The sequence below is a fragment of the Bos indicus genome, chromosome 21 (genome assembly GCF_029378745.1).
Source record: "Bos indicus isolate NIAB-ARS_2022 breed Sahiwal x Tharparkar chromosome 21, NIAB-ARS_B.indTharparkar_mat_pri_1.0, whole genome shotgun sequence".
NCBI lineage: Eukaryota > Metazoa > Chordata > Mammalia > Artiodactyla > Bovidae > Bos > Bos indicus.
Window position 1 is genome coordinate 34,829,239 of NC_091780.1, and position 26,120 is coordinate 34,855,358.

The following is a 26,120-nucleotide window of genomic DNA, read 5'->3' on the forward strand; positions in this document are numbered from 1 at the left end:
TAATGTGCACTCTGTTCCACCATAGGCTGGGCATTCAGTAGGCGCTCAATATGCGAGAAGGGGGCAGGTGGCTGGTGGAGGGGGTGACTGTTTGAGAGCAAGGGGGGGTGGGTGGTGGTGGAGGATGAGATGCCGGGGGCCCCTCCCCCAGTGTGTCGTGGGCCTCTCCCCACGCAGAGGGCTTGGTGCCGAGAGACACTATGGGGCTTCCACCGGGGGCTCGAGGCCCTCTCGGTCAAGCTGTGGTCCTGACAAGGTGGTGGCTGCCCTTTCCACATTCTGCTGCCAAGGATGGATCCCAAGCGTGTCCCCTGAGCCCAACCTAGCTCTGGTCATCCCGGCCGGCAGGCCACATGCAGAAAACCACAGAGTAGAAAAACCTTGTTTTATTCAGCCCAGGCCTGGGCAATCTTACTCTGTGGTATGGCCAAAATATAAAAAACAAAAACCAACAACCAACAAAATAACGTGGTAGGGGAGAGTTAAGTACACAGTGGGGCCTGGCATCCGGAGTCCCTGTGGTTTCGGCCCCCGTTCGCTCCCTGAGGCGGGCAGGGAAGGATGCTCCCGCGCGTCCAGCTGCCCCTGCCTGTGAGTGGGGGCTGGGCCCCTCCGGCCGGGCTCGTCCTGGTGGGAGGCTGCCTGGGGAGCAGGGCCTGCTTTGGAAGGTGGGGAGGTGGGCCGGCTGTATACACCTCCCCAGGATCAGGATCTAAGGAAAGAAAGAGAGCAGGTCAGTGGCAGGCTGAGGGGCAGGGAGACCTCATTCGACTGTCAGCCAGGCCCCCACCACCTCCCCAGCTGAGCGCTTCCCCTCCACTCCCCTCAGTCATCGGGGCTCAGGGAAAGGGGCCTTGCACCCCCAGCTCTAAGAAGAGGGGTTTCATGGGCTCCCACCCAGGGCATGGTCATGGCAGCACACTGCCCCATGCCCTGAGCTCCAGACTGTTTTCTAGGCCATTAGCTACTGTCTGGAAATACTTTCTTACTTCTTCTAACTCAGTACTTTTGGGGGGGAGAAAAAAAGGCCTCCTTTTTCCTCTTCAGAAACATGATTGAAACCCACAGGCGTCAGTCCCGTGGCCTTTCTGGGAAGGCTCCGTCCAGCTTCCTGTGCGCTGGCCCAGCCGCCTGCCTGCGGTCAGGGTTGCGGAGACGCGCTAATGAGACCTGAGCCTCTCCAAGCACTTATGTAAAGGGCTCGGAAGGAAGGGCCTCGGCATTCCCGGTGCCCGCAGGGCCCCGGGGGAGCTGGAGAGGGTGTGGGCAGCTGCTCTGTCCACCCTGCTGAGGGGCCCAGCTCAGGGTGCCTCCGGAAAACAGGGGGCTGTTTGGATGCTCCCTCCCCAGCAGCAGGAGCGACAAGAGGGCGTGTGGGCTCCCTGCCTCCCTTGCTCCCCCCTCAGCCCTCTTTCCTCTTGTATGGCTCCTGCCTCTCTCCCGCCCGCCCCTGCTACTCCTTCCCTCAACTGCTTCCCAGAAAACCTCTACTGTTTAGGTGATCCCTGGAATTTTAATGGCTGAAAGAGACAAGCCCTGAGGAGCAAGAAGGTGCTGGAAATCCAGGCCTGCCAAAGGGCTAGGGATGGAGCAGGAGTCAGTCGTTCCCAGGTCACTCCGTGACCTGGATAATTCTGATCTAATTCCACTAATGAGGAACAGAATCTCTGAATTGAACCAGAGGCTACTTTTCTCACAGTGCGGTGGGGGGCTGTGAACAGTTAGCTTAGTGGTAGCAGCCAAGGGTGAAGCGGCTATCTGTAAACACACACGGAGCACCACATACCAAGCCCTGACCCTGGTCACATGCTGAGCCTTAATCCTGGTCACACACTGAGCCCCAATCCTGGTCACACGCTAAGCCCTGACGCTGGTGACAGGCTAAGCCTCTCATATCTGTGAACCATTAATAAGCAGGCATGTTTGGGGAAAAGTGCTTCTCTGGGCCTCAGAATCCCTGCCAGCTGTCCCCTAGGTGATGGACTACAGCTCTAGAAGACTACTCTTTTTTTCTTTAGTTTTTAAATGGAAGGGAATTGCTTTGACCTGATCAAGCATTTAAAATTCACACAGAAGGCAACTGAATTTCTTATTGAGTTTGTAAGCAGGCAGTCCCTCTGCAAAGTACTTCACGTGAGGAATCAGGAGAGAGGCTGAGGACAGCCAGCCCGGGCAGCTGAGGAGTCATGTGCCAAAGGCCCGGGTGCAGAGTTCATCAGCTCCCTCCACCAGGGGGCCCAGGGGCTGATGACCGATTGGAAGTGACTCTAGCCAGAATCCCTTCTAATCTGGGACTGCTTCATTCAATCCACCTTACAGGGACCCTAAGGCTCACATAGCTGCCATTCACTGAGCACCAGTGTAAGGGTTCTGGAATACGCAGAGACATCTGTCAGGCCTTTCAATCCGCCTCACAAGCCTGCGTGGGAAGTGCTGAAGAGAAAAGATCAGAGAGGTGAGGTGAGCTGCCTGAGGTCAGAGTGAGGGAGTCACAGAGCAAGGCCTGCAGAGCCCTGCACCTCCTCGACGCCCCCTGCTAGTCTCCAGTTGAGAGATGGGGGGCCACGCCCCAGATCAGCGCCTGCAGCCTGAGCGCCACCCCCATCCTGAGCACTGGGCTTGGGGTGGGCACAGACGAGCCTCCTCCTGCCCAGCTTGTGGGCTGGTCCAGCTGCAGCCGTGTGTGGCCATCAAGGTGACCCACAGGGCAGGTATCCTCCGTGTTTCAGGTGGCCCTGCCTGCTCCTCGAGTGGGGCGGCCGAACACTTACTGGACAATTTTGCAGTTTGTTGTAGAAACGTAGCGACCTGTATAATGGATGTTGCATCTCACGACATTGTTGGTGAAGTCAGACTCCAAAACGATGTACTTTGGGTTCACATGCACCTGAAGAAGGGAGGGAACAGATGGAAAGGGGTCTGATCAGGGGGCTGTGCTTCACCTGGTCGCCAAGGAAGGTGGAGAGGCAGACAGGCAGACACAGAGGAGACAGAAGAGAGGGAGACAGGGCAACGGAGACAGACCACGCCAGACCAAGAGACGCACCAATGCAGAGACGGGAGAAGAGGCTGAGACACAGACAGAGAAGGGAGAGACAGCTCACAGTCAAAGAAAGCACCATCAGATCACCCTTCTTGGAAGACAGGAGGCTTCCTCAGTCAGAGCTCAGGACAGGGGGCCCGGCACAGGGCGTCCAGAGCCACCGCCCAGGGAACCCAGCAGCGAGTGAGGGGCTGGGCAGGGATCCCAGGCCTGGTCTCCCTGACTACGAAGCCCGCACCCTTTCACCACGTGTGCCCATCTAGATGATCCACTGATGGCCTACCTGATGCCAGGTGGCATCTCCTGGCCTGGAGCCCAAGGCACCTGACACTCAACTGAGATGATGAGCCAAGCATAACCTGGCTGAAGAGGAGCTGCTGGGACACGAGGAAGTCTTTAAAATGTTGGCCTGACAGGGGAGGGCTTCATCGAGTTAGGCCACACCCAGCCTTATCTGCAGAGCATTTAAGAAGAGATGCAGTGATGTTGTCTTTAAGTTACATTTCTTAGAGGCAGGAACTGGGCATTACATGTCACGAATCGTTGGAACCTAGAACTCAGAAGAGCTTTTGTGTGAGTCTGTTGAGTGGATGAATGAGGGAAGAAAAAAGATACCCTGAACAATGCTGGCCCCTGGGTGAGGCTGAGCAGAGGCCTCACCAAGCCCAGTGAGAGGTGCTCGGGACAGGGCTGCAACCAACAGCTTCTGGGTTGCTGGGTTCTGAAGGCAGCCGCCTAGCAGCCCATCTCTGTGCAGGTTAAAGCTGCTTTCCAGGCCCACCTTCTCTGCTCTTATTTTACTCCAGAGTGGAGAAGAGCCCAAGGAGCCCAGTAGCGTGAGCCCCACCCTGGCTTTGCACCTGCAAGAAAGAGGCTAAGATTTGGCTTCCCCAGGTGAGGCTGTGATGACCTGCCCAGCCTGCATGGAGGCACCATGCTGGGTTCTGTGTCCCTGACGTGCTTTTCTACTTGTGCCCCCAACCAAGGGGCATTGGGATGATCGGACGTGGAGGAGGGGTTCAGGCCAGAGGGGATAAAGCCCTTGGCTTTGCAGGGGGTCCTGTCTGTGTCTCAGGGAAAGGCAGTGTCCTCTCCCAGAAGGCTCTCCAAGTCCTCTGTCACTTAGGGAGGAGAGTCACCCCCTCCTCCGGCATTACCACACCTGGGCTGAAGTTTCCTGGGCATTTTTTATGGGAAGAGGCTGTGTCTGCTTGAGACTAAGACCTTCAGATGCGAAGTGCAGACCTCAGGGGACATCATTGGTTGCAGAGCAACAGGAGTGTGAAGGAGGAGCCTTAGTCTGGAGATACTGGCCTCCCCTTTCCCCTACACCCTGGGTTCCAGCTTCAAATACTGCTTCCCACACAGACTTAACTCTTTCATTCTGTTCACTTGACCCAGAATCCACCCAGCCTCCTAGACCCAACTCAGGTCCCCTCCTGCAGGAAGTCTACCGTGATTGCCCCATTTAGAGTGCTCGTGACTGCCTGTGAGATCTAACACCCAGAGGGTGTACACCAGAATGTGCAGCTTATGTCAGGGGTGAGGACATCAGGCTGGAGGAGTGCCTCCAGGGGGCCCTACCTTGAGGATGTAGTTCCCGGGCTGTACGTCGGTGATGTCAATCCACTGGCAATCGATGTCTGCGTTGTATGTGTCATAGCAGCCTGGGCTCAGGCCCTAGGAGAGGGGACAGGAGCAGAGGTTGGGGTGCTGTGCACTCCTCAGAGAGCCACCCCATGCCCACTTCAGCAGCCTGGGGCCTCCTTCCTCTGTGCTTTGTCCTGACCCTGCCCTCCCTGCCCTGAGTAGCTGCTCAGCATGGCTCTGCCTTGTACTAGGCTCACTGGGCAGATGGACCGGAGCAATGAGAGATGTAATAGCCAGAAGGAGGGGTGAAATGAAGGTGGGGGAATGCCTGGGAGAGATGCATGGATGAATGGACAGAGAGAGATAGGCAGGATAGATGGACACTCTCGATAAAGATGGATTTGGGGGCCCAGCTAGGCAAATGGAACATTAAGCCATCCGGACTCCTTGGAATGTTCCTTTTCCTTCCATGAGTGGACACCCCTGGAAATGGAGGTGCAGGGTAGGCCCCGAGGAGCCCTGTGGTGGCCTCAGGACTGGCGAGAAGACCCGCACTCTGGAGGAGCCGAGTGGCCAGGAGCCTCGGCACCAGCCTGTCTTCAGGGTGACCCAGCCTGCCGTCTCCAGGCAGCTCTGCCCCGCCCCCGGAGCCCGGCCCCGCCTCTGCAGCCCGACCTGACCTGACCTGGGTGTGCGAGGTGCAGGCGTAGCGCTTGAGGTTGCCGAAGTCGCAGGTGCTGTCCTCCAGGCAGAAGCTGGCCTTGTGGCCCTCGGCCACCTTCTTGCCCGTGGCTGCGTCCAGCAGGTCGTAGTGGCTGAACTCATCCATGCTGTGGTAGTGCCTGGGGCGGGAGAGGAGCGGGAGAGAGGGCCTAGTCGGCCCTGCCCAGCCCGCTCCCTCCCGAGACGGCCTGGGTGACCCTGCCTCCTGACCAGCCTGGGCCCCTGTGTCCCACAGGCAGCATCTCTGGTGTCCCCACCGAGCCAGGCACCCCAGGAGGGCACCTCCTCAGGACCCCTCACTCCTCCCTGGGTTCCTCCCTTGGGCGATGCCCTGCATTCTAGACGCTTCCATCTCCTATCCAGGACGATCCTTCTATGTCCCATCTTCCAGCCCAGCTTTTGCTAAGGCTCCGCTGAAAAGTCCTTGTCCCAGTGATGGATTCTTGGCAGAAAACACCTCATGGGCCCCCCATCCCCCCCAGCACCGCCCCTGCCAGAGTGCTCGTGGGGCTCAGGGTCCGGGCCCAGAAGCAGGGCGGCTGCTCACTGGTGGCAGCTGTGCCACTCCCAGGTATGCCGTGGCCGGTTCGGGAGGAAGTCCGCTGTGCCCTGGTTCTTCACACGCTGGGGGAAACGCAGCAGCACGCGCACGTCGTAGTCGGTGGCCTCAGGGGCGTAGGCTGTGCTGTGGGGACAGGTGGGAGACGGGGCTTAGGTACCAGCCAGAGACACCCCGCGCGGGCCGTCTTGTCCCTGAAGGTTCTCACAGCTGACCCCTGCGTTGCAGCCAAGGCTCAGGCCTCCGCTCCTCTCTGCTGGCCGCCCTCTCCCCTCTGCCATGTGGCTGGAAGCTGCTGGTGGGGATGCTCTAAAGCAGGGCCTGATAATGACCCTCTGAGGATCCCTGATGCCTGCTTATGACTCTCAGTTGGGGACAGTCCCTGAGTGTGGTGGCTCAGATGGTAAAGAATCTGCCTGTAATGCCGGAGACCTGGGTTTGATCCCTGGGTTGGGAAGATGCCCTGGAGAAGGGAATGGCTACCCACTCCAGTATTCTTGCCTGGAGAATCCCATGGACAGAGGAGCCTGGTGGGCTACAGTCTATGGGGTGCAAAGAGTAAGACACAACTGAGCGTGGGGGCACATCAAAATCTTTGGAGGGCTTTTTTAAAAACAGCCTTGTCCAAAAGATTCTGACTTCTCCCTTCCCCCTACACCCTGGGTTCTAGCTTCAAATACTGTTTCCCAAACAGACTTAACTCGTTCACTGTACTTTTGTCTGTTCTGTTCACTTGACCCAGAACCCAACCAGCCTCTTAGCCCCAACTCAGGTCCCCTCCTCCAAGAAGTCTGCTGGGATTGCCCCACTTACGGGGATATTAACTGCCTGGGAGATCTAACAGCACTGCCTCCAACACACCCTGATACCACACACACCCCGAGCTGGGCCTGTGTGAGTAGGCCACCTCTCCCTGATTGTGTGGCTTCAGGGCCAGCTACTTGACCTGTTTGAGGGAGCACTGGTTGCAAACTGCCTGCTCACAATTCACTTGCTGTCCCCCGGTTGCCAACTGAGATGGGCCTTGTGAGGAGGGAAGGGAAAAGAGAGAAAGCTGGGGGGGGCGGCAGTGAGGGGACATGTCCACACCCCCCGTAGGTAGGAAAAAGGGCTGACTGCAGGCGTCCCCCCTTCAGCTGACTGCGGACAGCTGTCTTGGCCAGCCTCAGGGGCACTTCCCTAGCAATCATTAAGGGTTGGGCCCTGAGGCCAGAGGCAGGAGATGGCCAGTCATGGGGATTAGCTCTCTGTGAGAAGATGTCTGGACACCAGGCGCTGCAGGCTTCTGTCTGCCAGGACGTAAGTCCCTTGGCCTTGTCTGAGGGAGGCTTGGAATTTGTCTCTGTCTGCGCTGGAACAGAACATCCTCCTTCCCTCTGTTCAGCTAAATCCTGCCCTTCTGTTGGGCTCGGCACACCGTGGGAACCCATTAGGGTCTGGGTTCTAGGCCTAGCTTGGCCACAAGCCCGCAGTGAGGCTTGGCGCAAGTCCCTTCCCTCGTCTGAGGCCCGCCTGCCGTCTGTGGGCTGGCACTGGTCTGCGGCCGCGATTTCGGCCATCTCTGCAGGCCCTGCCGCTCCAGGGCGCTGGTCCTGCTGCATTTTCTAGGTCTGAATCCCACAGCCAGCCTCCGCGGATGCCTCAGCCCCTGCCAACCGCCCCCTCCTCTGGCCTCGCGCAGCTCCAGCCTGCCAACCACCCCTTCCAGCTCTCCTCCACTCCCTGTCGCTTGGATCTGGGTGAGCGGCTACCAAGGTTCTCCAGCTAGATCAAAAGAGCCCTTGGACAGAGCCCTGGTCGCCTCCTCCCCAGCCCCCCTGGGGGCCCAGGTGTGAGCACACGGGATGTTCCATGAAGATGGAGTAACAGTTTGGTTTTTGACTCAAGACTCTTCAAAACTCAGCCTCAACGGACAGCCATGGAGACTGAATTCCTATTCTCTGAAGCCACTGTAGTAAGAGCAGTACTATGATGCTCTGTTCCCAGGTACAAGACCTGAGTGGGCAGGCCCGCTGAGGGGACTCACATGTGGTCCCTGGACCTCTGCCAGCTCTCACACTGTCTGTGGCCAGTCTGTAAGGAGATAAGGAACTTCCACCAACATGTAAATCAGCTACATCACTGATCACACTAGTTCAGCTGATACTTCTTTTTTTGAAGCAAGACTTTCTCGATGAAGGAAGTGGTGAATTGAGTGACATTCACTGCAAGCACCCTCATCCTGCTACAGACAGATAACGGTCTGCGGTCAGCTACTCTGAATGGCAGTGAATGAGAGGCAGAGAATGAAAATTTCTCACATTTTCCATCAGTGAGAAAATGCTGATCAGTGAGATCCCCAAGCACTTCCCAGATACTCGAAAGTGAAACAAGAGTTCAACTGCTTTAAGAAAGCAAATAATTAAGGTGCTTTCAACATAGAGAGATGTAAACAAAAGAAGTAAGTCAATGTAATCTTTAACTAGTTGTTTTGGCGCGGGGAGATGTCCTCAACGCATACATATTTGACCAGAACATTCGCCGTCAAACTGAGAAGCAAGCTCTGCGAGAGGCAGAATTACCCAGGTGTAATGGAGAGTCCCTGTGCTGGCCTCCTGGGCTCCAGTGCTGATGGCCTTCCCCGCTCTTGGGGGCAACACGCGATGGAGGCCTCACTGCTGCCTGTGCCCTTGGCCCCTTCTGGCCAGCCTCCACCTGTCCTCTGTGGAGATGGCTCCACAATCCTGCCCTCTGTCCTGACGGCAGCTAGAAGACTTTCCTGGAACCTTCTCATGACGCAGTTCAGATCTGAGGGTTTCAGTTCTTCTCACTGCTCCTCAGTTACTGATGTGAAGTGGCGTGCTAAATTGCTCAGTCGTGTCTGACTCTGCAACCCCATGGACTGTAGCCCATCAGGCTCCTCTGTCCAAGGGATTCTCCAGGCAAGAATACTGGAGTGAGTTGCCATTTCCTTCTCCAGGGGATCTTCCCCACCCAGGGATAGAACCCTTATCTCTTATGTCTCTTGCATTGGCAGGCAGGTTCTTTATCACTAGCGGGTGTGAAGATGAAATGTCATTAAGTTCCTTGCAGGGTGATGTATACATAAAAGCTGGATCTCCCCATTCCCTTCCCCACCTGAAACCCTGGGGGCAGACAAGGCTCACCAATGAGAAGGCCAGGGTGGTGCAGCCTGCAGGCAGGTTCTGGGTGACTCCCAGTGACTGTCCACACGTCATCTCCTTACCTGGCCAGGCACTTCTCCTCCGCAGCACAGCGCAGGGAGTACAGGTGGGCTCTCTGGACGTAAGTGGACGCTTGCACGTAGTTGGGGTCTGGGACCAAGTCAGGGAGACCTGGAGTGAGGAGTGGGAAGGAGAGAGAGGAGGGAGCAATAGCTTGGCATTGAGGAGGACCAGAGTTAAATTTACAGCTCAGAGACCTCCCCAACCCCAAATGTCCTTGGTCGTTCTCAGTTCTCTACACTGGCTGTCACTTCCTCTTGGAAGCCTCCCAGTATGTGTGTAAGCGAGGTGTGTGACATGAATCATTCTCTCTAGGCTCGGGTGTGGGGTCAGGGACGTCAGGGAGTAGGGGCTAACCTCTGGAACTCCATGCTGTGGGGATCACTGAGCCTCCTGGGAGACTTGGGGGGTGGATTTGGAGAACTGGAGAAGACAAAAGAGTGCTCTCGGCAGGGGGCATAGCATGAACAAGGGCCTGTGGGCAGGATCGAATGAACCAAGCAATTTCCTGACTCAGACACTCCCATTGGTATCCTTATTTCCCAGGGCACCAGCCCCCAGACACTCTCTGCTCGTCTCTCCCCTGCAGCTGGCATTCTTCGTGAACTGCCAAGAGCGAACCCTAGGCTTCCAGCCCTCAGCGGGTACCAGAGGCTCCTGGGCAGAGCCAGGTGAGTGGCGGTTGGCGAAAGTGAGGGTGGCCAGGAAGGGAGGGGCTCACAAGAAAACACGTCCCCGGAGCAGGCTGCTGACAGGGCAGGATTCTCGGCTTGGGCGCCCAGCCCGCCTCGCTCAGGATTCCTTTCATCCTGTCATTGGCCCCCAGAGTGGACCACACCTTCCCGTCTGCAGCCTCTGGCCTCCAGTCTGAGGAGGGCCTGGGGCCCAGTGCCCAGGGGAAGTCTGGAGCCTGGTCCAGTCCCTGGATCACTTGTTCCTCCGGTCAGGCTGCAGCCAAGGGTCTGTCCACTCTGCTCCCCATCCCGTACATAACTTCATCCCAGTAAGTTATTAGGACTAAGCAGAAGCTGAACTCAGGTGTCCAGACCCTAGCCACCCGGAATAAAGAAGGAAAGATCTTGATGTTGGGTATGTGGAAGGGGTAGGGTTGGAGGTGGCTGGGGGGCCTCCAGAGCCCTGGGTTCCATCCCAGCTCAGCCACCAGCTTAAAGGGGAATGGGCTTGGGTCTCCATGTCCCCTCCTCTCTCATGCTGCCGGGCTTCTGGCAGATAAATGATAAAATGAAGCTGTAAGCTCTTCTTAGCTTCTTTCAAGCCCTCTGTTTTTTGGGGGGCAGGCACAGTGAGGGGGCTTGAGTCATACGGACAGGCTTCTAGCCCCTTCTTCTTGCTGCCAAAATCCTCTTGTCAGCTTGCAGGTCCAGAAGACGAGTCAGAAGAGGGGGACACTGGCTTCTGAGCTTTTCCCAGAGGTTTCTGCCTGCCTGTCACCCCTCACAAATTCATCTCTGGGGCTCCCAGACCTCACCCCTGCCTGCCTGGGGCCCAGGCCTCAGGCGGGAGCAGCCAGTGTGATCTCACCTGCTAGGAATGAAGAGGAAGCACGGAGCACAAGGGTGGGTGAGGATGAGGTGGCTCCTGGCTGATGGGGGCTGTCTTGGCCAGCCTCGGCCCCGTTACTCAAGCCCCTAGGAATGCTTGCAGTCATTTCCCCAGGGAGCGTCAGGCCCTGAAAGCAAGGGCCACCTCCGAATCAAGCTGTTTCTCACTCTCTGGTCCATAGAAGCTTGTGGGTGGGGGAGAAGGGGGTGAATGGCCAGGAATGGCTCCCTTCCCATTATCAAAGAGCCTTTCCCTCAGCAACATGTGGTGGTGGGTCAGCTGGGCCTGAAGCTGCATGAGACCCACATTTGGCACGAGGCAGCCTGCCACCCCCACTCCAGGCTCGGTTTCAATAAACACTGTACAGATGACTCTACAAAGCTTTCTGGCCCGACCCTTCCTCTCAGTCCAGAGAAGCTGAAAGAGCCAGCTAAGAGGCTGCGGGTACTCGGGGCGGGTGTGCTCCCGGCCTCTGACTGCGCCTTGACTCTGATCACATACTGGATTCTGATCCTGGCCACACACTGAAGCTTGCTCCTGGTCCTAGGCTGAGCCAAAGATGACCCTTTTCCTCTTACTGTTGAGGAACCTCAGGTTCAGGCAGGTGCCTCCTGCTCCAGGAAGGCTTCTCTGATTGGCAGTGACATTCCAAGCTGCTCACACTTCTGCCTCACTACTAGATTTCATCATAGTCACCTGTGTCTGCTCCCCTCCAGTCTGTACTCCCTGAGGGCAGGGCTCACGCCCCACTCACCCCCTCAGCATGCTTCAGGGCTGACTGTTACGCTCTCAGTCTCTGTCAGGCAAGCTTCTTTACTGATCTGTGGCTTCACACTTTACTGTTCCACTCATCCACAAGCGTGCTCCTCAGCCTGTCTCCCTTAGGAAACCACGGCACACAGTGGTGCTGGAGGGAAGCAGGCTCAGAGACGGCAATGAATTTGCCCACAGTCACACAGCAAGTCAAGGAAGCCCCAGGAAGAGCTTCCAGGTCCCAACCTCTCCTTCTAGGACCTTACGTGTTATTTCTTCTTTGTATAAAGACGATTTTTTTAAAGTTACAATTTACACAGTCAAATGCACAGATTTTAGGCATACAGTTTGATAAGCTTTGACAAATGGACACAGGGTGTTAGAGCCACCACAGTCCTGCTGTGGTCTGTTCCCATCATTCCTCAAAGCTCCTCCCTGGCCCTTCTCGGTAAATCCTCCCTCCCTCCTCCCCAGGTAACCACTGATCTGCTTTTTAATCACTTTAGATTGGTTACGCCTTTTCTAGAACTTAAATGGAATCACCCTGATCATTATTTTATGTTCTTTGTTCTGCATCTCTGACCAGCGCGGGGGTCCTGTGACTCCCCACCTTCACTGCCATGGGGTAAGCTACTGGAAATGACAGAGTCTAGGCTGGGTCCCCTCAACCCCCCTTAAAATCCCCCACTGAGGTCTCTGGGAACAGCAGGCCCCCTCCCTCAGCTGGTATGTTTTCCCAGGGAGAACAATGCCTCCTTCTCTGCTGCTCTCCCAGGAGGCATTCCATCAGCAGCCAGGCCTGCAGGCTTGGGCTTCAGCCTCTCCACAGGGGCCTGGGTGTGTGGGTGGGCTGTGTGGTGTTGGAAGGGGGCTGAGGGAAAGCTTGAGTGGGCACTTGTGGATGTAGGGGTAGGGGTGCCGGTTTGTTACCTCTGGCTTGTGGAGGCACATCCAGGCCCTCCAGACAGAGTGGCCAATGTTGGTTAAAGTTCAGTTCCAACAAGACCTGTGCTCACCTCTCTTCCCTACCATCCCAAGAAATGTGCATTTTAAAAGGAAGATCCTGGTCATCAGGTCATCAGAAGGCAGGGAGAACCATCAGTCATGGGATGTAATTTTGTGGGGGGGCCGGGGCTGGGATGTCTTATGCAGAATGTATGTAGTCAGCCAGCTTGTGGACCTCACACTGGAGACATTATAAAGTAGTGTAGTGGGAAGTTTTTCTGGAGACACTTGTTTTTATAAACGCAGAGAACTTTTATAAATGCAGAGAAATGAATTATCATTTCAGAGCAACCATTATCACTGGTTTGTGCAAGGCCATTCTCATAATTACGTTTTTTTAACTTTTCATCCTTACCCTGACCCTTAGACATGTCTTTGAACGTCTGTGTCTCTGTATAAAATTGGAAGTGGCTATGTATCCGTGAGGTATATGAATGATATTGTCTTATGGGTCTCATTCCATTTCTTGACTTCCGGTCAATATTAACTTTTAAGATATGTCGTTCATTGCTTGTCATTGTGAGTACGATTCCACAGTTTATACCCTCCATGCCCGATCTAGCCAGTCTCCTGGGGATGGGGTTGCCCCCTCAAAGGCTGGGCGATGGGCATGCTCAGGCTACCCAGGGAGGCCTGGTCACCTTCAGCGGCCTGCCGTCCTTGCCCAGGGGGTAGGCAGGAGCCTGGCTTCTTACCCTTCTGTCACAGGCCTTTTGTGAGGCCCTGGGTGGGTCTGGCCCCTGTCTATGCCTCACTGCTTCCATTAACACGGACTGAGGGCTGGGAGCCTGGGGCTGACCCCCGGTGAACACTCTTCCCCAGAGACAGTGTGCTGGCCACACGGGGTCAGGCTGCACACTTTGGACTAGGGTTGGGAGGACACTGAGTCAGAGGGCAAGGGCCCTGGGGATGACTGAAGCTAGGCTGCTCGGCTGGGGAGGGGCTGGGTGTGAGTGAACCAGTCCCAAGGCCACTCTGCAGGCAGCCTCTGGTCTGGAGGAAGTCCCTCAGCCTCGGGGGCCCCATTAAACCCTCCAGGGCTGGGAGGACACAGAGTGGGGGCCAAGCGCCACCACTCAGCATTCCTGCTCTGCCTCTGGGGCTTCCTCTCAGTGGGACCCAGGGCCCCTGCACACTGCCTCTTGGGGGTCTGATGTCCTCCCGCCTCACCTGGGCTGGGCCTGGAGCTGCCGGCTGGCCCCCACACCAGCCTGTGGAAGGCTGAGGACTGTCTTCCTGCTCCCTGGCAGGACACAGCTGGGGCCTTCTGGTGGGAGAGAGTCCAGCAGGCGATATCTGCCATCTCGCCCTGCGCCTCATGTTCCAGGTCCCGGCCCTTCTTTAGGCTCAGTTTCCCCATGTGGATGACGGGGAGATTAGAGTAACCGTCCCGTGAGAGCAGGTTTGATGGCTCCATAAACACTTGGAGATTAAAATATTTTTCAGGAGCTATTCAGGCCATTCCCCAGCTTTGGGCAAGAGCCCAGGACCTCTCACAACCTCTGCAGACAATACTCTAGCTGCCAGGAAATTCTCCCACCGTCTGACCTAAATCCTTCCTGCTTTAGAAGGAATCTGTTCCCTCCTGCTCAGCGGTTCCTGGCGGCCGCCCAGAGCGGAGGGTCTGAGGTTACATTCCCTCCGCGTGCCTACACCTCACCTGTTTTCCTCTTGGCTTCCTCTTTCCTGTGAGTTCCATAAACCTCGTCTCCTTTGAAATCCTTCTCCCCAGCCTCCTGCTCACACGAAGCAGCTGAAGGCAAATGGAATGCCAAAGAGCCCTAATCTCTCGAGCCTGGAGCTGGAGGATAAACAATGTCCGGCAGGAACCGGTCAGTGGGTTGTGAAATATGTAGAGAGAGGGATGTTTTGGCCCGAGTGGCCTGACTCCAGAGCAGCCCCTCGGTGGGGAGAGCAGGAAGCTCAGAGAGCATGGCCTGGAATAAGGATGGGCCGGGAGGGCCTCGGGGGCGGGAGCTGGCAGCTCTGGGTCCTAGGAAATGATCGTCTAATAATCAGGACATTAAACTGTCGGTGCCACACCTGGGTGACCAGAAGGCAGGCAAGGTTCTGCAGGATCCACTGTGGCCCACCGTGAAGGGCAATACAGTCCAGGCAAAGGAGCTAGGATGGTCACTGAGCCTAGCCCAGAACCTTTGGTGGCTCCCCATCACCTACAGACTGCTGCCCCCACCAGACGGGGAGAGGCAGTCCAAGGGCAGCGATGGCCTCGCTACTCTGGGTGACAGCTGCAGACCCAGAGGAGGGTAAGTGTTTGTTCAATTGAGCAAACCACCCAGAAATAGCCGGGGCAGAGCTGGAGGAGGCCGCCAGGGAGGTGAGCTACCTCTGCCTCCTGCTGCCTCCTCACACCCCTCCATCACTCACACTCTTCCCAGTGTGAGCATGCCCACCCTCCCACCCACGGTTCCCCTCTTGCAGGCCCTGCCTAGTGCCCTGCCCCCACCTCTAGAAGGCTCTACAGATCCCGTGGTCTCCTAGGTTCCCTTGCTGCCCCTCAGACCCTTCTCAGTGACCTGAACTTTTTATCTTTCTTACAAAACTGCCCATCTCAGCTTATGGTGACTTCACCCTTTCAGCTGCACAGGACATAGCCCTTTTCTATCATGCCCGACCCCTCTCTTTCTCTTACACCCCACATCCAATTCATCAGGAAAAGCTCATTGGCTCTATCTCCAAAATATATGCTGAAACTGACTGCCCCCCACCTCGTTGTTATCCCCCTGGCTCGGCTGCTGATACCTCAGCTTCGATCTCTGTACCAGCCTCCTCTCAAACTCCTGCTGTCTGCCTCCACACAGTCCACTCCCAGCATAGCAGAAAGAGACCCGGCTTAAATGTCACTGTAGTGGCTCCCCCCGGAGAAGGCAATGGCACCCCACTCCAGTACTCTTGCCTGGAAAATCCCACGGACGGAGAAGCCTGGTAGGGTCCATGGGGTCGCTAAGAGTCGGGCACGACTAAGCGACTTCACTTTCACTTTTCACTTTCATGCATTGAAGAGGGAAATGGCAACCCACTCCAGTGTTCTTGCCTGGAGAATCCCAGGGACAGAGAAGCCTAGTGGGCTTCGGTCTATGGGGTCGCACAGAGTCGGACACGACTGAAGCGACTTAGCAGCAGCAGCAGCAGTGGCTCCCCCATGAGTGGAGAGTCAAAGTCCTCACAGTAGCCTACAGGACCTCCATGGTCTGGACCCCGTTACCTCTCTTACCTGTCTCCTATAAGGCCCCCACACCCATGCTGTGCTGTTCCCACCACGCTGGAACACACCTGAAAGCTCAGGGAATTCCTGCCTCAGGGCCTTTGCACTGGCTGGCTCTTCTGTCTGGAATGCTCTACTGGCAGATAGCTGCTTGGCTCACTTACTTGACTCTTTGCTCAAAAGTCACCTTCATGAAGCCCACCCTGACGCCTTTGCAAGCTCTCCCAACACTTCAGAGCTCCCTGATTTCTCTCTGCTTTCTCCACAGTACTTACCACCTTCTATTATTTACTTATCATGTTCACCCATGAAGATACAAGATCTACAAGGACAGGGACTTTGTCTCTTTTCTTAAACTCATGAATACCCAGCGCTAGACCAGCACAGAGAAAGGCACTCCATGAATATTTGTGGAATGGCTGCATTTCCTCGAGATGGTATCTGCTCTCCTCAGCCAGCCTTCTGTGGTCTGGCCTTAACCTGGCCTTCCAGATTTCTTAACCCCAAGGAGCAGGAGGCAGCTCCTAGCACAACTGACCTTTTCTGCCACTGATCTCTGATCCCATAGTGCCCTTGCCCTGGAATTCCTTGCTGTGCAGGCACACGCACACCCCCCCTTCATCGGGGTACAGTCTTGAGGTCCCAAGGCCTACCTTGTTAGCCCTCCTCTGCCACCGCCCGGTGCCCCTCCCTCTTCCCTCTTCCACCACCTGTCTGCTGCCACCCCGCTGTGGCCCAGGTCTGTGCACGGAGTGTTCTGAGAGCTGGCGAGTTGGCAAGAGAAGGAAGTGGACCTGGACCATGGCATCCTGCCTGCCGGGGTTAAGGCCCCGGCGAGAACAGGGATGGGTTCAGGGTGCCCCTGAGTTCCCTGTACCCCAGCTCGGGGCCTGGCACCTGCATGCCCTCAGCGAGCCTGAGGACAAACACTGGTATCCCACAAAGGGTCTGCTGGCACTACCTACGGGAGCACAGCCTTCGTTATCACGTAGAGGCTAGGACTGACTCCAAAAGCCCTTTCTTTTCAGAAAGGATTAGCTTTGGGGCTGGAAAACCATGGTTCCCATCAGCCCACGACAGGGAGGAAGGGCGGCTTGTCTCCTGAGACTCGGGTGGCTGACGCTCCTCAGGCCTCGACTTCCCCCTCTGGGCACCTTCCTGCTCTGGTGTCCTGATGCCCTTGCTCCATTTTCAGGTGATGCTGAGATGCCCGGTTTCTGGGTGCCCATCAGTAAGGGGGAGAGGGACCCAGGTGCAGCCTGGCCCTGCACTCCAGAACCCAGACAGCAAGGCCCTCTGGCTCCAGCCGCCTGTGGGGAGGAGGCTGTTAGGTTGGGGAAGGGGAGGGATGGGAGCAGCCTCTCCTTCCGGCCTCCCTCCCTCCCGAGCGGGCTGCTGCTCCGCAGGAATGCCGGGCACAGAATTGGAAGCAGGTGTGGGCTGCTGGGGCCGGCCACCGGCTCCTCCCCCGCCCTTCCTCTCCTGCCTTTCCAGCCACTGCCCTGGGGAGTTTTCCATGTGTTCTTGGCTTGGACAGGAGTCGCGTGGACTTGGGCTGGGACTACTGGGGAGAAGTGCCCCTTTGGAGGTGAAATGCCCCTTCGGAGGTGAGAGGGCATTGAGATGGGAGCACCTAGAGTGGAAGAGAGGAGGAGAGGGGGCCAAAGGCCAGAACACCAACCCCCCTGCCCCAGCCAAGTGTGGCAGCAGACTGGCACTTATAGGGCCTGAAGCGCCCTGCTGGGCCACCACCCCAACAAGCTCTGTGGGGCCTGTGAACTCAAGGCAAAAAAATCCAACTTTGTGTGTCTTAATGGGGTTTAGATCTGAGAGAAACAATGAAGGTGGAGACATACCCTTCCTTGAGGGGCAGGAGCAGAAGGGGAGGATGAGGTTTGGTGAGGGGAGTCAGCCTGGATCTGAGCTTGGCTGCTGATGAATTCTGGGACCCTGGATGAGTTACCGAACTTCTCTAGCCTCAGCTGCCTCCTTTGTAAAATGGGGGTGATAATACCTCACAAGCTTGCCGGGAGGACTAAAGGAAGAAACAAAAATAAAATGCTTGGCATAGTGTCTGGGGCATACTGTGGGTGCTCAGTCGCTTCATTCGTGTCTGACTTTTTTGTGACCCCATGGACTGTAGCCCGCCAGGCTCCTCTGTGCATGGGATTCTCCAGGCAAGAATACTGGAGTGGGTTGCCATGCCCTCTTCCAGGGGATCTTCCCCACCCAGGGATCGAACCTGGGTCTCTTGCATTGCAGGAGGATTCTTTATTGTCCTAGCCACCAGGGAAGTCCTTGATACACATTAAGGGTTCAGTAATATCAGTTGCAATTATAATTATTTAAAACAGGAGCTGTCTCTTCCTGCAGGGACAGTCCAGTTTGAGAGCAGGGGGAGAGGTTGTGGCCCTCAACTGGCAGATATGAGAGGAGACAGGAAGTCTGCCTGCAAGGAGGCTGTCCCCGACACAACTTGTTTGTTCTGACACCAGTGACCTCCGATTGCCAAACAGGGGAGCAGCGAGAGGACCCAGGCCCCTCTGTCTCCATAGCTGTCTGACCCTTTACTCCAACTTCCTAGGCCTGAGACTCCATTTCTTTCTAAAGGAGCAACTTGGGACAACTTCAGGGAAGGAAGAAGGAGTGCTGAGCTGCGATTCTGCCTCCACCAGTCACCAGTTGAAGCAGTCATGGGCAAGTTGCTTAACCTCCGAGGGCCTCAGTTTCCTCATCTGCAAAATGGGAGTAATAGTAACAACAAAGGTTGTTATGAGGATGGTATGTGTGCTTAGTCGTGTCCTACTCTTTGCAACCCCGTGGACTGTAGCCCGCCAGCCTCCTCTGTCCATGGAATTCTCCAGGTGAGAACACTGGAGTGAGTTGCCATTTCCTACGCCAGGGGATCTTCCTGACCCAGGGATCGAACCCACGTCTCTTACGTCTCCTGCATTGGCAGGTGGATTCTTTACTACTAGTGCCACCTGGGAAGCCTGTTAGGAGGATTAAACGACTCTAACTGTAAATTTCCAAGAACAGTGTCAGGTGCTGTCCATGTGCTTGTTAAATATTCTGGAGTCTGGAGTGGAAATGATAGGGCTTCATGCTAACACCACACTGGGAAGGTGTTCTTTGCTTCTAAATCTGTGCACATTCTGTTTCATCTCACTTTGTCACAACCAGTGCTCACTGCCCAGAACACAGTAGGAGTCAAGTATCTGCTAAATGACCAAATGGATGTGAGAGGTAAGCCTCCATACATGAAGATTTAGGAAAAAAATAATGCGTGGGGGTTAAGAACCCAGGATGGGGAGTCATACAGACCCAAATTCTGGTTTCACTACTAACAGGTCATATGATAATCAGCAAGTGAACCCACCACCTTATCTATGAAATGGGATGGATTATCAGCATCTGGCTGGTGGGGTTGCTATGGGAATAAAGAGAGGTGATGTATAAATATAAAGTGTCCAACATATGCTAGCAGAATTATTCCCCCTGGACGTGGCTGGGAGAACTGGGGCCTGGCTCACAGGTGGCTTGAGGGTGGGGTCCTCTCAGAGTCATGAAGACATGACAGGCTCAGTGTGAAGTCTTGGCTCTGCCGCATCCAGCTGTGAGACCTTCCCGGGTCTCAATTTTCTCATCTGCACCACTGGCCTGTAATCCCCACCTCTCTAGGAGGCTGTGGGGTGAATGAAATTGCACATCGAGGCCACTAAGCTCAGCAGGTGCTCCTCTGCAAATGGTTGGAGTTGTGATCATCATTCCTGCCGGGGGGCTCTGACTCCGGATGCTTGCTGGGTGGAGGCCTGCTCTGTCTGCCCTTGCATCTCCTTCAAGCCTTGTGGAGGTGGGTGCGTGACCTGAGTCAGGCAGGCAGGTCCTGGTGGGGAGAAGGGCAGGCAGCAGGGAGCCTAGGCTGCTCTCAGGGACTAAGGGGTCCCATCTGGACTGTTGGGCGCAGGAGGCTGGATGGAGAGGAGCGGACCCTAGAAATATCTAGGCCCAGACCATCCCTGGGGGCTGTGGAGGCCTGAGAGATGGAGAAGGAGGGGACGGGAGGAGGTGCCTCAGGTTCTGGAGCGATAGGCTAAGGCATTTGTGATTCTGTCCTGAAGGCCTTGGGAGCCCCAGAACCTCATTGAGCAGGAGAGTAATGTGGTCAGCAATGCAAGGGTGTATCTACCTCACATGTAGGACGGACTGGAAGAAACCAGGGAGGGGGCAGTCACAGCTCCAACTGGCTGTGTGAGGATAGAGCTGGAGGAACCGTGCCAGGCAGGGCTGGCACAGCCATCAGAGGTGCCCTGGGAGGATGCCCTCCAACTGGCCATCCTCCCAGGGCAGCTGCTCCACCTTATTTTCACAGGGTGGCCAGAACCAGTGAAACAGGCCAGGGGTGTAAGGGGGAGCCCTGGGAGAAGAGGCATGGTTTTCCAGGGCCTGGAGTCATCTTAGTCCGCACAAATATCAGCAGATCAGAGGAGCTGAGGCTGTGGGGAGGCAGGAACAGGGACAAGGAGGCTAGGAGGAGACAGCCTGGCCGTGGGAGAGGGAGGGGCACAGCTCAGGGGTCTCAGCAGGGCCTGGGAAGCAGGCAGCCCATCCCCAGGCCTCTGCCTGGATTTGCTGGGACAGTCAGGCCAGGTATGTGACCTGGGCCCCTGTTTCCTTGCCTTCCGTCCAGCTACATGTTTCAGAGACAATGGTATTGCAGGAACCCTTGGGTCCCCCCTCCAGGGTGGGAGGGAAGCGGGTACAGGCACCCAAGGAAGAAACCAGGCTCCGGACAGGCGCTTGGAAACCGCCCAAACGTGGAGGCCGTGGGCGGTGCGCACATGTGTTTGGTATTGTGAGGACATGTCCACGCCCGTACACGCGCGGGCTGCCAGCGCCCAGCCTCAGACCCCTGGGTGTGCGGCCAGGAGGAATGAGGTCAGCCTCGGAGAATCCGCCCTGGACTCCCACACCAGGCCTGGGGGTCTGATCTCAAGCACAAAGCTTGGCCTTCCCCGAGCCGGGATTTTCCATGGTCCCAGCCTAGCAGGGTGGGAAGGGGAACAAATGATGGGGGAGAAGGTACTGCTCCCTCTCTGGCCTCTCTGTGAGCCCGGATTTTGCCTGTATCCCCCACCCACACACCATCCCCTCCAGGATTAGGGAAGGGGCACCTGGAGGGTGCTGACAACTTGCAGCAATACTTGGGTACCTACTCCTCCTAGAAGTCCTCCCTGGTTCCTAGTCCCTGACTGGGGAGGCCCCTCCTCTGGCTCCCCTACACCACCACCCTCTCCCCACCCGCCCAATGCCTGCCTGATCACAGCCCTGAGATGCCCCCTCCTCTATGCCTCCCTCAGGGCAGGGCCTGGATTCAGCTTGGCATCTCCTTCAGGGCAGAATTGTCTTTAATCTCAAATGAACACTGGGGATCAGGGGCAATGGCCAGAGGCCCTCCTGAGCACCAAGCACCTCCACTCCAGACACAGCCTTGCCCTGGTCAGTCTCCCTCTGAACCTTAAGATCTAACAAGCCACAGAAGGGCCTTAGAAAAAGCCACTGGCTCGGGGCACAGACGATGAGTCCAAGGCCTGGCTCTGCCAGTACTGCTATTTGAGGCCTGGGTTTTCTCCTCCGCCCAGAGGTGGAGCGCTTCTGGCTGAGCCCCACTCCGCGGTCTTGCATTCGAAGAAAATTCACCACAACAGTTTAGCCTATAGATAAAACGTGCTCTCCTCCACGGAGCTCTAGCAGGGGCTGATGCAGGGTGGTACCACACACCACTGCAGGCCTGCTGCGAGTCCTGCTGAGAATCAGATGCAGGTGAGGCCGAGAAATCCTTCATCACATCATAGAAGGGCCCTCCCTCTAGCTCCTGTCTGGAGCACCTGAAGGTTCTCAAAGTGGGATTCAGCATCCCAAGTTGAAGGCTATGCTTTGAATGTGAGGGAGAGCTGAAGCTAAGTCGATTTAGTCGTGTCTGACTCTGCAACGCTATGGACTGTAGCCCACCAGGCTCTGTGTCCATGGGATTCTCCAGGCAAGAATACTGGAGTGGGTTGCCATGCCCTCCTCCAGGGGACCTTCCCGACCCAAGGACTGAACCCGCATCTCTTACGTCTACTGCATTGGCAGGCAGGTTCTTTACCACTACTACCACCCGGGAAGCCCCTGAATGTGAGGGAGCGAGTACTACCATTGGGGACACGTCCCTCCCCTAGCCTTGGGCTCCAGCAGCCCACAGAGAGACAAGAGTCCCCACCCCTGCAACCCAGCAGCAGCCTCTCACCCAAGGTCAGTATGGCTGGAGACAAGGATGCATCCCCATGTGGACAGAGGCAGAGGAACAAAGGCTGGAGATGCAGTATCTGTGTCCCTAAGCCCCTCAGGGCTTAGCCCTCACCTGGTGGGCCTGGCACAGCCACCCTGGTGTGGAGCAGAGAAGCAGAAGTAAAGAATCAGGAATATTAATTGCAACCTGAAAGAGGCAAGGCTGACGTGGAATGCACACACATTGGAGTTTGAATGGAAAACCTTGACCAGAGCTGACTGCAGACTTGCAGAGACAGAAGCAGGAAAGGGAGTTCTAGGAGGGCAGAGGTTAGGTCAATGGCCGTTCAGCCCTGGCCAGACCACTCATGGGCCCTAGCCAAGGTAGCCTGCCTTAGAAGAGCATGTGTGGAGCTGCTCATCTGAAGAAGGAAGGCCGCCTCTTCCAGTGTGCAGACAGCTTTCCCGAGACTAGGTCATATCTTCAACCTCCCCCCCATCCCTGTCCACAACTGCCTCCAGGGACTTTTGCATCCCAGCCTGGGGTGCAAAACTTAAGAGGGCATCTAAGATCTCAGTAACTAAGGGAAGTAATATTTGAGGCAATATTTTAAAAAAATCAGCAGTACTGCAAAAAAAAGAAATCTGATGAAGAAAATATCAAAATTTCATATAAAGACAGATTGCTATTGCTAATTTTCAGTTTTTCCCTGGCTTGAATACAGTTTGGCATGGCACCATTACTGATTCTATTTCAAAATTTGATATTTTGTTCATCTTTTTTTGGCATGACTTTTGATCTAAAAATGCACTGAAATATTACTTAAGTAGATTACTAAGTTTTCTGGTGCCCAGGCCAGTGCCTCTCTAGTCCGGGCCTGGCAGTGTCCCGCGAAGGAACCCCGGGAGGTCCAATCTGCTCTCCTGTCAGGCCAGACCGTCTCTTCTAACCTCTTGTTCGTTCACGCCAAGCCCACCTATGCCCAGTGACCGGGAACTTGTCACACCTCCGGAGGTGTTCCCGAGGCCTTTCTAACCCGGATGCTCCGTGTTTCACCCTGTGAGGCTGGCAGAGGGGCACCTCCAAGAGGGGAGGACGTGCCCCAGTGGGAACAAGGGAGAGGCGGGGAGAGGGGCTCCTTTATGTGTCCTCAGATGACCCAAGCGTCTCTTTCCAAAGCCTATCCAGCCCCTCCGTCCCCTACCCCCCAGGTCAGAGCCTTGGCCTGCCTGGCCAAATCCTGGCGCCATGGGGATGTGTGGACGGTGGCGAAGGCCTGGGAAGCACTTGGGCTGCCGATGGGGGCCAGGGTGGGGGTCTTGACTTAGCAGGCGGGGGAGGCATTCTGTAAAGGATGGACGAAGCCCCGGGCGCCTGGACGGACTCACCTCGACCGTTCTGGTTGGGCCGGTACACGCTGCCCACGCTCAGGCGGCCCTGCTGCGCGCCGTTGCGCTCGGAGCCCGGCGGGGGCGCGTCGGAGCTGCGCACCGGCAGGTAGGGAGGCTCCAGCACGCGGAAGGGGGGCTGCGGCTCCACGACCCGCGGCGGGCTGTAGGCCTCGGGCGGCATGTTGCCATAGGGTGGGTACCAGCCGAGGCGGGGGTCGCCCCCGCCGCCGCCGTACGTGCCGCCGCCCCCGCCGCCGTTGGGCTGCGCAGCGTCGGGGCCCGGGTCGGGGTAGGCCGGCTCGAGGCCCGCGGTGCCCTCGTGGTACAGGCTGTGCGAGTAGCGCCGGTCCAGGCCGTCGGCGGGCTGCGGCGCGTATGGCCTCTCCGGGGCGGCCGGATAGAAGCCCTGCGGCGGGTACTCGGGCTGCTCCTCGCCGCCGCCACCTCCGTACTCCTCGTAGCGCGCCCGCGGCTGGAAGGGGTAGACGACCCCAGCCGAGGCCACGGCCGCCGCGCCCAGGCCGCCGCTCGCGCTGCGGTAGTACACGTAGCCCTGGTCGTAGGTCCGCGTCGAGGGGTCGTACGTCTCGTACTGGCTGACGAAGGGCGCCTGCGGGTAGGGGAACTGCTGCTGCGGGAAGGAGGACGGCTGGCGGTAGGTGCTGGCGAAGGCAGAGGCAGAGGCCGAGACCGAGGAGGCGGAGCCCCCGTGCCGTTGCTGGGAGACGGAGGTGCGGGCCCGGGCCATGCCCGTGCTGTCCCCGACGGCCACCTCGCGCCAGTTGTCGGGCACCTGGCCGAAGCCGAAGGGGTGCCGCGCCTGGCCGCGCACGGTGTCCGAGCCGACGCGCCCGGGCAGGGGCAGGGACGGGGCCTGCCGACGCCGGAGGCCCCCCTGGCTGCGCCGCGGAGGGGCCTGGGGCGCGCCCGCCAGCAGCACCCGGGAATTAGCCTCGGAGCCCTGAGGCCCCGGCGGCACGTACTCCGCGCCCGAGTTGAGCAGGCTGTACACCTGCCCGTTGTTCTCCCACTGGATCAGCTGCCGCCAACGGCCCGGGTCCGAGCCCTGCCCTGGCGGCGCCTGCTGCCCGTGCACCAGGACGCAGACGCAGGCGCCCCACACCAGCTGCCAGCCAGTTAGGGCCAGAGCCATGGTGGCCCCTCTGCTGAGGCCTGGTGGACCGAGAGGCTCTCAGGAGTGGCCCCCCGTGCGTGCTTCTCTTCCCACGGCCTCGAGGACAGGACGGCTCCTTTCCCGCCCCAGCTCTAGCTTTGTCCATCCTGGCCTTGTCCCGAGCGGGACGGCTCCTCCGATGACAGCATTTCGAGGCCAAGGGGGTCAGGGCAGGGCAGGGGCGGTGCCCAGGGCTGCACGAGGCTCTCTGTAGGGCACCGGGCAGGCAGGGCCGCCTGGGGGCCTTACATGGCCAGCCCGGCTGTGGCTGGCCGCGCTGGGCTGGCGCTTTCCCACTCTGAATGAATAAGCAACAGGCTGGGAGCTTCGGGAGGCTTTTCGGGCAGCCTGGTCCGCCTGCTGGGGCCTCCTCCGCGGGGCCCTATGGCCCGCCGGGTTTTAGCTATGTGGTCTGTCCCACAGCTGCTGCGCTCGCTCCCTCAGTCCCTGGAGCTCCCAGCCAAGCCGCAGACCTGCCTCTGAGCAAGGGAATGAAATAGGGAGTAGGAAGGAGGCCTCTGGGGACTCAGGTCTGGTGAGTGGGGTCCTGGCAGGCATAACAGGGCAGAGGTGTCAGCACCACTCTGGCCGTTTCTTTTTGCTTTGGTCCCAGCATCCTGGTTTCTTATCTAGGCTTTAATGAGCCCCTGACTCTTGTCCACTCCAGCCTCTGCCCAGGACACCTGGGCTGCTAGTCTCCAAAGCAGTACTGAGACTTCCTCTTTGTTGGTGGGCCTTCTAGGGGGATATGCTGAATCCCACCCTCCTGTGGGGAGAGGCTGAGCCACTCTAATTCAGGTCATCAGGTGCATCTTCCTTCATTGGGTCTGAGCACAAAGAAGATGCAGCTTCTGCCTTTTCCCTCTTGGCACAGCCCTGGGCCTTACTCTCCTGGTCTGTAGAATGGAAGTTTGCCTTCCTGCTGAACAGAACTTGTGAAAACATGGGAGAGATCAATTTCCTGCCCGTCATGTGTGGCTTCTGTCATGCATCTCTGAAGTCCACATGGCCTAAGCCTGAGTGAGCACCTGGATAAAGTGAAATTCAGGGGCTGTCTTTGATGTGGGCTAGGAGTCATTGGGAGGCACCATGAGCTGTTTGCATAGAGCAACAGAAAAGAGGATTTGAGAGAATGGGCCTACTCCAGTTGCTGTGGTTAAGTTGCTGGATGAACTTGGGCAAGTCTTTCCCCTGTTCTGATTCAGTCACCACATCCGATCAGTGGAGGTTTAGACCAGATGGTCTCCAAGAGGGCTTTGGCAGGTTCTCTGTTCTCTCGGCAGAAATAGGAGGGGCCTTAGAAGTTTGAACACTTTGGAGTCTAAGAAATGTCTCTGAATGCCTCCCCCAGGCTGCCTTCTCCAACCTTGGTCGTGGGAACTGGAGGGCAGAAATCCCCTTCTTGGGCCTATACATCCAGGAGGAAGAACCTGCCCTTAACTTGGTCTCTCCAGATTCCCGTCCTACTTTGGAAACGCACGGAGACCACTTTGGTAGGAGACAGCCAGAGTGGACATTCCTCAGAGACCCTGGGCCCCTGCTTCCTCATCCAGCCTGCATGTGTTCCCCCATCACGCTGTGGTTCAAGATGAGGCTTG

General features: G+C 57.1%; 1 protein-coding gene across 1 annotated transcript; it reads right to left on the reverse strand.

The window, feature by feature from the left end:
• Positions 1–371: 371 nt before the first annotated feature.
• Positions 372–24,838, reverse strand: LOXL1 (lysyl oxidase like 1). Its single transcript, XM_070775395.1, has 7 exons — positions 23,346–24,838; positions 9,142–9,250; positions 5,904–6,041; positions 5,319–5,475; positions 4,628–4,723; positions 2,772–2,887; positions 372–712 (listed from the first exon to the last, which is right to left on the reverse strand). The coding sequence occupies exons 1-7, from the start codon at positions 24,499–24,501 to the stop codon at positions 706–708; spliced, it is 1,779 nt and encodes a 592-aa protein (XP_070631496.1). The 5' UTR covers positions 24,502–24,838; the 3' UTR covers positions 372–705.
• Between the last annotated feature and the right edge of the window lie 1,282 nt (positions 24,839–26,120).

What these genes read in the sequence shown, in the direction of transcription:
- LOXL1 (XM_070775395.1), bottom strand. Translation starts at nt 24,501, where the DNA reads ATGGCTCTGGCCCTAACTGGCTGGCAGCTGGTGTGGGGCGCCTGCGTC. An exon ending in GAGTGGCACAGCTGCCACCA is followed by an intron (nt 5,476 to 5,903) that starts GTGAGCAGCCGC and finishes CTCCCGCCCCAG; the next exon opens with GCACTACCACAGCATGGATG. An exon ending in CCGGGAACTACATCCTCAAG is followed by an intron (nt 2,888 to 4,627) that starts GTAGGGCCCCCT and finishes TCCCTTCTTCAG; the next exon opens with GTGCATGTGAACCCAAAGTA.